This window comes from Lagopus muta, chromosome 8 (assembly GCF_023343835.1).
Source record: "Lagopus muta isolate bLagMut1 chromosome 8, bLagMut1 primary, whole genome shotgun sequence".
Lineage (NCBI taxonomy): Eukaryota > Metazoa > Chordata > Aves > Galliformes > Phasianidae > Lagopus > Lagopus muta.
Genome location: NC_064440.1, coordinates 19,352,113 through 19,362,130, shown reverse-complemented (window position 1 = coordinate 19,362,130; position 10,018 = coordinate 19,352,113). Strand labels below are relative to the sequence as shown.

At 44.4% G+C, this 10,018-nt stretch overlaps 1 protein-coding gene across 5 annotated transcripts in view; it reads left to right on the top strand.

The window, feature by feature from the left end:
- The first annotated feature begins 4,877 nt into the window (after positions 1 to 4,877).
- The window catches only part of LOC125697163 (neurabin-1-like), a 41,230-nt gene continuing 36,089 nt past the window's right edge, over positions 4,878 to 10,018 (top strand). For 2 of the 5 annotated variants that reach the window (XM_048953953.1, XM_048953949.1), the window contains exons 1-2: positions 6,054 to 6,164; positions 6,614 to 8,449. In XM_048953953.1, coding sequence (XP_048809910.1) covers positions 6,860 to 8,449 — 1,590 coding nt within the window. In that variant the 5' untranslated portion in view covers positions 6,054 to 6,164; positions 6,614 to 6,859. Of the gene's footprint in view, positions 5,705 to 5,734; positions 5,819 to 5,884; positions 5,999 to 6,053; positions 6,165 to 6,613; positions 8,450 to 10,018 lie in introns of those variants that run through there. The other 3 variants (XM_048953951.1, XM_048953952.1, XM_048953950.1) reach the window with 3 other exon arrangements.

The following is a 10,018-nucleotide window of genomic DNA, read 5'->3' as shown; positions in this document are numbered from 1 at the left end:
TGCTCTCCCACAATGTATTTTTTCAGTCATAGTTCGTAACAGTAGTGCGAAGCTTGTTGATTGCTTCTGAGAGATTACTTTTTTGCTTGGATTTGGAGAGTGTGGGTTTCTTTTTGCCTCTTACTTTAGGGGTTATGGTAGGAAAGATTTCAGTCATAAGATAGTTATTTCTTGCTAGATCTGGACAATGTGTGATTGGATTCAAAAGCTAAATTAGAAATGAGAAAAAAAACCCAGCTTAAGTGAAATATGTCTTCTCACATTTAAAAAAAAAAAAAAATCTGTCTTAATGGTAAAGAATTTTCTTTACAGTTATTTTGTCCTCTAAAATTTTTTTAAATGAGGACTTATTTTCCAAGGAAAAACTGAATGTTTTTAGTTGAACTTTCCAAAATTAGCTCTAATTACTGTTGATTGTATAGACACGCACATATATAAACACCCTTAAAGCTATTTTACAGATTCACTGATAATTTCACTGATAATAATAATTTCTCTGAAAATGTTGATGAGAATTTAGCATTTACATAAAATGCTTCTCTTTTTTTTTTTTTCTTGTAATGCCATTTGCTTACTCATCTACCATAATTGCAGGTACATCTTGCAGTGGGCATCTGATTCCTCTTTTCTGTCTAAAGAAAGTTAGGAAATGGCATGTTTTCTTGGTAGTTCCTTGCATCATACTAAAAAATTTTCCTGGTACATAACAGATCTGGTTGGACTCAATGATCTCTGAAGGTCCCTTCCAACCCCTACAATTCTGTGATTCTGTGATCTAAATTTTTTGTTTTGTTTTGTTTTGTTTTGTTTTGTTGTGTATAATGTATACCTAAATTGTACCTTCTGTTTTTATCTCCACCTTTCATTTTTGTGTTATTTTCCATAATTATTGCTCACATAACTCAGCCTTACTTACTAAAGAAGCTAACTGAATTTTTGAACCTGAATTCACTTCATACTTTTCTCCTGCTTTTGTGACATTATTAGTTGATGGTTAGTTGGTTGTTTTTTTTGTTTGTTTGTTTGTTTGGTTTTTTTAATATTCTAAGTCTAGGAAATGTTAAGGACATACATGTTCTATACTGACAGAATTTCAAAACATTGCCTTATTTATTTGAAATTGTAAGTAACTCAGGGAAACAATTTACTCATCTATGAGATTGTACTTTTTCCTTTTTCACTTTATGACATAAGTGCTAGTTCAATTTAAAAAAACTAAGCAGTTATAAAGTTTCTAGTTTGCTTCCAGCCTACATTGGCTTGGCTTTAAATTATAATCTAAACATAATCTCTGCATACATGTGTCTGTTTTTTAGATGGTCTGGGAAATATGAAGGTTAAAATTAAGATACTTTTTAAGGAGTGCCTGTCAAAGGTTATGAGGTTATCTTATAACTCAAAAATACTTTTTTTAAGTGTGCATAAGCATATATGTCTTCTGGGTAGGCATTTTAACAGAACGATTTCCTAGTCGTGCTATGAAACAACATAGATGTTCTTTATTCTTTTTTAAATGCACGTAACTTTGTGAGCAGGACTTATTTCAAATCAGTCTCATAGCTTTCTTGATTATTATTAAGATAAGAGATTTACAGAAGCACTTTGGGTTTTGTATAAAAACTGCTTGGCCAAACAGAATCTAATGCTTCTGAATAAGAAATTGTGCTGTGAAGTCTGGAATTAAAGATGTCAGTTATCCTTCCACTGCGTGTCTCTTAGTTGACTGACTTCCACTTTTAAAAAGACACAATTTCAAACTGAGGCTTTTCTTATGACTGATAACATTCATCACGTTTTCCTCCTGTGTGACTTGTGCAGGATTTTCCAATGGCTTGTAAGGAGCAATCTCTTACCTTTCCCTTGGCTGACTTTACCAGGTCTCTCTTCCTCCTCTGCTTGTTTTTACAAAACTCGTTAGAACATAATTATTGCTGGAAAGTCTTAGGCAGTGTCAAATCTGGTTGAACCAGTTGGCCAGTTTTCAAAAGTCTCCTCAGAGTAGGAGATACTCAGAAACATGCAGGCAGTGTGACAGCGTGTGCTTTGTTGCTTTGGAAATTGGTGAAATAGACAATAGTCATGAACTTTATTTGCTGAATTCCTGTAAATTCAATTAAACCATGTCATCAGCACTCCAGTTATCAAGCCAAAAAATGCACTGAGGGATTTTTCTGCTCAAAAAGCATTCAGTGGGATGGCTCTTATTAAGACCCCCTGCCTCCTTGTCACGCTAACATCTGCTTACTATGCTTGAGAAACCTGGTATGTTCTGAAACCAGTGTTCACAGAATTCTACAATGGCATCTTTCTTCACATCCCTGCTGCTTTTTTTTTTTTTTTTTTTTTTTTTTTTTTTTTCATGAGTTTGCCAGTGTGGCAAGTGGCTGTGAGGGTTTGGATGCCTCAGAAATGGGACTTGTAAGGTGAGGGAAATCACAAAATCACAAGCATTTTCTAGTCAGGTTTTTTATTATTATTATTTTTTTTTTTTTTTTAGCAGCTTAAGGGAGTAGGAGGCTCTGTAGACTTGGAACTCAAGAGATTCTTCCAGTGAAGAATCTCCAATGTGCTTTGGAGCTGTGATGTAAAGTAATGTTAGCTTGCAGAAATCATTGGTAACATGCTGGCATGCCAGTAGCTCTCAATGCAGGTTTCAGTGCTGTTGCATCAACCTTCATTTACCGTTTGTGGTTCTGTGGCCAGAATATTAGTCAGGGTATTAATTCACAGGATTTCTGAGAAACAACACGCTGGGTGGGCTGTAGGAGGAACTAGTTACTAACTGGATTTACCATTCTGCAGACAAACCTGTCCCTAAAGGGCCCAGCTCTTAGTCAGCAAGTGGCAAATGAAGTACTGATTTATGAAAATTAATACATTAGATAGGCATGATGTATATTATCAAACAGAATTGCCCCTCCCTGGAGCTTTGCACAACAGACACGTTTGGGAATTAGAGAGGTCAGCCCTGCTGTGAGGCAGAAGTGACAACCGTGAAAGCTGAGGACTTGAGTGTTGAGTACTGGCACTTAGCTCGTAGTGTCAGTACTCAGAAATCATAATAGCTTTCTAACTAAAGTTTGCTTGCAACAAAGTATTTTTTTAATGCACTTGCAAATTTTAAAAATAAAACTCTTATTAGGGCCTGTACTAATGGTCCGCTTTTTTCTTTCTTTCAGACCTATAAAATATGCCATTCTACAGTATGCTTACTGAAGAAAGGCTTTTTCTTTATAATTTGGCTCAAGTGACAGCTGAAAACAAAGGAATGGGAGAATGGGGAAGGCTCAGTGGTGACAATAGCAGGAGAAACCAAGAGTAAACCATCCGGATTACAGCACTGCTGTTCACCATTTCAGCTCCATTTCAACTTGAAGAAGAAGAAGCAAAACACAGAACAGGCAGTAACTTACCCAACCACTGGGGCTGCAGTTTTAGAAATGAAAAGAAATGCTGAACATATATGTCATCATATACAATAGCAAAGACAAACACAATGATGTTTCAGGCTTTCTCTGTGGTGCTGTTGGCACGCAGCAGAGTAATTACCAAGTTATCCAGCATGATTTGAATGGAACTGAGTGAAACTTAATTAGCTCCTGTCTTTCAAGCATTTCTTCATCCACAACACTTGTAATCTTTGGGGTCCTGCTGTGCAACTGTAATGTTCTACAGAAAAAGCAAGCTGCTAGGGGAATCCCATTCCAAAATCTGGTCTAGTTTACCATCACATATTGTAATTCTTGTACTAGTGGTGGTCTGTGAGTGAATGCTGAAACAAACCTTACCTCAGTGCAGTTTGGGCAACCAAGTTTACAGAATCTTCTTTTTCGTGGAAACCATTTCCTTTTTGTCTGTTTTCGTGGGTTTCATGAGTTCATATACCACAATACATTCCTTTTCCCCAAGATTTTGAGCAGCCGAGGTCCTTCCAGAATACACTCCACTGCCAAAATGCTCAGTGCAAACCACTTGCTTATTCACTGTTGTTTTACCTCCACAGTCTGAATCTCTGGGATGCTCTTCCTGGATTTCAATGCAGTTTTAGCTATGGTGAAATCCCAAGCTACTTCACCTTCCCAGATTTCTTGCTCAAATTCCAGATGTACTTATCTTGAATTCCTCTAATCTTGTTAGTCACTGTTTCTGTAAATAGTTCTGTTATTTCTTTCATATCAATTCACCTAGAGTACAGTTCAGTCTTTCCTCACTAGAAACCAGTCCATCCTGATAATGTTGTCCCTTCTAGCCAGCATAGTTAGCCTAAATAACTTGCATATCTTATCCTAGGTAGAATAAGACTTCTTTTTTTTTTTTTTTTTTTTTTTTTTTTTTTTTTTTTTTTTTCTCCTTATAAAGATATCTTTGGTGCACTTACATTTATGTTTATGCTCTGTAATCCCACCTTCCTGAAGCACAGGGGAATTCAAAACAGGAGAGTATGTTCCTGCTGCAGCCTCATTTAGGCACCTTGTGCAAAGGCCTTTCACTTTCCTGGGCACAGGTTGGAGCTGAGCTCTATTATTATGTTGTTCCTGAGCTCTGCCTTTGAACTGCCTCCTACGTGCTGGCAGGCTCCTGAAACAGTGCACAGAATGGTCTTTGCCCAGTGTTCAAACTGCAGAACAACCCTGTATTTACTTTGTTTTGTACAATGAGGTTTTCTTTGTGTTCTCTTACAGCACTGTGCATTGGAAATGGTGCAGAAGCCTTGCAGCTTCAGCCCAGCCTGGGAGCCCCAGGAAGAACAGTTTCAGGAGATGTGGGAGGAAGGTCACTGCTACTTTGTTCTAGGTAAGAACTACATATTCTCAACATGTGAAACATTTGTCACTCTTGGATTGAAACTACTTATTGTAAAACGTTACTTAAAGCAGTGCTTCAGGATGTACCTTAGGCTGCTAGAGGCAGGTCTTGGTGAACACTGCTGTCCCAACACTTGAAAACACGGAAGAAAGTCTGAAGAATTTCATAGCCCCTTTGTTTCAGAAAAATGAAGTGCTAGAAAAAGCCAGTGTGGATGTCTGTAAGAATGTCTGAATTTCACCGCTGGTCTGGTAACTACAAGATGAAATGCACTTTGGCTCTTCTCAAGTTTTTGTTCCTCTGGAAACTCAGTTATTTGAATTTGGAATGAAAAACCATCACATTTTGGACGTTCCCACAGGGCAAAAATACAGAATCTGCCTGCAGTTCTTTTTAATACTTTTTAATACAGGCATTCTGTTGGTTTCTTTGGGCGCTCTCTTGATCGTTGTGCGATTTGTACATACTACGTGGAAGCAACTTCTGGCCAGTAACCCGATCCGCGCACCTCGCGGGATGGCTCACAGCCCGTGCCGCAATTTGGACCAACGCAGTTGTGCACGCGCAGTCCCGCTGGCAAGGCGCTCCGCGGCTCCCCGGAGGCCCCGCAGAGCCGTGCCCGACACGCCGCTGCCCGCCGGGCTCTCACTTGGTACCGGCGGGGAGAATTTCCGCGCGGCGCCACGTGCTCGTCAGGGGGTTTTCTGCTAAAACGGCGTGGATTTGAAAAAGGGAGAAAAGTCTGCGGATGCGGCATTCCCTTTACTTCCGGCTATCCGCGCCGGGACGCCCTCAGCCGGGAGCGGCATCAACACCGCGGCCGCCGCGCCGGGCTTCGAAAATCCCGCGCGGCCCTTCCCCGGGGGCGGCCCGGACGGCGCCTCGGCCGCGTTCTTCGGTGAGGGTGCGGTGGGCCAGGCCCGGGCCGCTCCCCGCCGCCACTCGCCTCGACGCCTTCGCGGGCCCCGGGCCGCCCCGCCCCGCGCTAACGGCCGCCGGTCCCGCCGACATGGTATCACCCGCAACTCGCGCGGCGTGGTAGATCCCGGGCTGCCCTCGCCCCCCCCAGCCCCTCTCTTCCCTCGCGCCGAGAGGAACGAGGGCGCGCCCGCCGCTCCCTCTCTTTGTGTGCGAGCGGAGCGAGGCGGCGCGCGGGCGGGCCCGAGCCGAGCCGAGGAGGGCGTTGAGCGGCGTGAGAGGCGGCGCGGGGCGGGCGGGCGGTTTGGAGCGGGGCCGCGGGGGCGGGAGGAAGGCGGCGTGGGGAGCGCGGGGCGGCGGGTAACGATGGCGCGGTGCGCGCGGCCGCCGGGCGGCCGGGAGCGCTGAAGGGAAGGAGCCGGCTGGACCCCCGCCCCCAGGTAGGCCGGCTCGGAAAGTTTGGGGCGAGGTGCCGGGGCGGCCCCCGAGGTGCGGAGGCGCTGGGGAGCCCCGACTCGCCGCCGAAACTCGCGGCTCCCTCGCTTCCGGGCGGCCCGCGGGCACCCGGGTTCCTTCGCCTCGCCTCGGCCCGGCCTCCTCGGGCTGCAGGAAGGGCCGGCGGCCTCACCCCTCCTCCCCGTGCTGCGGCCCCGCGGCCCTGGCAGCCGGCGCCGGGCGGAGGGATGCCGGGCGGGGGACGGCCGCTGCCCCGCGGAGCCCTCGGGGCTAATGCCCGGGCGGCCGCCGCCAGCAGTAGCCGCGCGTCCCGGCGGACACAATGGGCTTTATCTGGGCTCGCGCCGCTCTCCCGCCCGGGAACGCGAGTTCGGGATTCGTGTCGCACGCTGGCGAGGTCCCGAGTTAATTAAAACTCTGCGTCCCCTTGCAGATGGCCTTCTGGATATTGTGATCCGCAGCGGAGATAACATCCGATGTGGCCGTACAGGCGCTGTGATTTCTTTCTCTCCGTGTATGCACCGGCGCAGCCCGTCTGAATGTGAGCGTGGAGGCCGGCTGAGGGGGAAAAGGCAGCTCTTCTGCAGGATCCGCTCTGCGCGGCGTCGGAGGGTGGCAGCTTGGTGCCTGTGAATTTTCCTTTCCGCTCCTCAGGAGCTGAGGGAGCTGCTCTCTGACGATGATGAAAACTGAGGGCAAAGGGGAAAGAACTTTAAGAAGTGCTTCTCCACACCGAAATGCCTACAAATCTGACTTTCACGCTATCAAATGCTCTTTTGATGGAGTGAACAGTCCCGAAAACGTTTCCAACAAAACGGGTTTGCAGCAGAAGCTGAGCACCTCTTCTAATGGAGGGGGAAATGACCCACACAGTCGAGGTAGAGCTGCCACTTATGGCAATAGAGTTCACAAGATCAAAAGTATGTTTCTGCAAATGGGAGGCTCTGCTTCCACACCCTCTTGTGAAAGTAGTCCACCTGCTGAGACCAAATTAATCAGTCGGGCCACAGCAGCAGAACATGGGCCTTCTCCAGGAAGCACATCTTTCCTCATTATCCAAAAGAACAATCTTCTTAATACAAATACTGGCCCCAGCAGCAGTCCTGTGGATTCGTCGTCTGTGACTTCTACTGCTGATAAGATCATACGTAGCAACGATGAGGCAGACTTGGACAAAGTTGCCCTGGCAGAAAAGTTTTCGGAGACCAGGAAGCTGTTCGAGAGAAATATAAAACAACGAAGTTCTGTGGACAGATATTCTCCCAGCAAATGTGAAAGAAGTGAAGATAAGAGGAGACATGGTTCAGCTTCTGATAGTAGCAGTGTGGTAGACCACTTCAATTTTAATACAGATGTGAGTCCTTCAGTCGCACTGGATAAGGTTGAAAATCATGGTAGTGAGCTGAAGCAGCAGCATCCCAATAATGGTTCCAAAACCTCCATCTTGAATGCTGGGCCCATTTCTAGGAGGCTGGAAAGCTTTCTAGGTGACAGTGATACTGAAGATTCCAAAGAAATTTCCAAAAGTGATGACCTGAATCAGGGCCCTTTGAAAAGCCACTGCAGTTCGGATTCATCTACTACTGCTGAAAGAAGTCCAGAGAAGATTGCCTCCACCAAAGTGCCTGTGATAGACAGAGGTGGGCAGTGTGAAGTATTTGAAAAAGACAAGAGAGAGAAAGCCATGCTGGAGAGAAGCCTACAGGATATGAGCAGTATATCCTGTCAGGAGGCAAAGTGGAGAACAGAGACTATTCTTTCCCAGGTTTCCCCTGTTGAGGAGACTTGTGTGGAGCTGTCTGTGCAAGATGAAACCTCAGGGCATGGAAAAGAGGGTTTGGATAAAGGTCATGTTGTTAATGAGGATCAACCACTCAAATATCAAATGCAAGAAGGGAAAAGGAGCAGCTATTCCTTGGATTTAGTAGAAGAGTTTACAGAAAGAAATGGAACCAGTCAGGAAGAAGTGAGAGATGGGATGTCTGTTAAAGATGGTCCAGTTCAGGATGTTCTACAGCAAGAGGGGGATACTGGAGAAGAGGAGCAAGTAGTAGAAAAGCAGAGAGATGGCTTCTGTGCTTTTGGAATAGAAAATGCAGCTTTTGATGATTATAGGGATACAGAGAGCCAGGACCTTGAAGGCAACGAAATTTTGGAGGAAGAGGAGGAATATATGTATGACAGTGAGTACGAGGAGTTTCCTGGACTTTCTGAAGAGGAAGATCCTGTGCCAGACCGAAAAGTCAAGTTCTCTACAGCTCCTATTAAGGTATGTACATTTGAATTTTCTTTGTAGGTTTATTTCGTTTTTCTGTTTTGCAATTCAAAATACCCAGGAAATGTATTTTGGAAGTGTTTTGTGTTTCATTTTGTTTTCAAACCTGTAAAAGCCCTTTCAGTAGTGTTAACTACGTGGCTTTAACTCTAAACTGCTTGGTTTTCTGAAAAAGAGAGAAGTGGAAGTTGTCACAAGTGATTTCTAAATCACAGCAGCTTCATGAGGTAGCATAGCAAAGCACATGAGATTTCACTTGCTTAATACCTTTAGGAACACTAACTTTTAGAAAGAAGTTCAGACACATGGCCCTTAGTGCTTGATTTCATTTGTTTAAAATTGTGGTGTTGCACTGGAAAGGACTGTTTCAGTTTTACTTTTTGTACAGATTTTTTTAAAATAATCTTCAGATACAATTTCAAATATTGTTTGACTTTGGTGTGGGAAAATATCGAATTACTTGTTCCCATTATTTAAGATTATAGACTTTTTTGCAGTATTACCCATTATAGAATATTTATTAAAATACAAGTAATGTCTATAATATTTATATTGGCAGGGTGAATGTTCTCTAGGAGTATTAGTGTGATGAACATGTTTGAGTCACTAAGTTGTGGAAGACAGAGTTAATAATATAATGACTTAATAATGAGAAGCACTACGAGTTAGAGTGCTAACAAATTGAGAAGATGTAGGTTTCTGTTCTTCAGTCACCAAAAACACCCACAGAATGAATGAAGTCATTCTGTAGTGCAAATCCTGTGTACCTGTAGTCCTGTTGCTGACTGTGGTTATTCTCATCCCACCTGAAATTTGAGAGGACTGGCAGATGAGGAACAAGATGGAGTGGGAAACTGTCCAGGCTTTCTCAACTGTATTTTTTCATTCATGTAATAGTAGAAGAAAAAACATCATCTTCAATAAAGCAGTTTTTATGCTTTCTCTGTGCTGTTGAGAATGATGTAAAAAATCCAACTCCTGTACTTCTTGCAGCATGAAGCTCCCAGTTTGATAAGGATAGGCCAGTGCTGTCCCGGAAGATGTTTGTGTATGGCAAAATCCACATTTTGTTACTTGTGGTTTCTTATAGTCCTTCTGTAGGCAGGATGGCTTTATATGGCTTTCTTGTGGCTGATGCTGTCTCAGCAGTGACCTGGAGCTCTGAAGGGGGGGGGGCAGTGCTGCTTCTGGGAGCTGCATAAGGAATGGGGTGAAGGCTGCTGGAAAGCCAGAGGGCACCAATCCATTCTCTGTGTGTTTCTGTGCATCAGTGTCTGAGAGGAGCGCAGCAAGTCATCTGCTAGAAGTACTCTTTGGTTTGCTGGTGCATGCTGTCCTGCTGTAGGCTGGGTCTGTTGTTGCTGAAGTCCTAGAAGCAGTGATTGCAACATGCTTTTCCTGCATTCTCTGTTACGTCAGTGTCAGGTTTAGTTCAAAGCATTAATAGGAATCTCTGCCAGCTGTGATGGGAGCTCTCCTGTAGACAAATCTCATGTTTTGGTAACCAGTGCCCTTTGACTGTAGCTGCTTCTCTGAAAGCCTCCAGAGCCAGCCTCTGCCAGG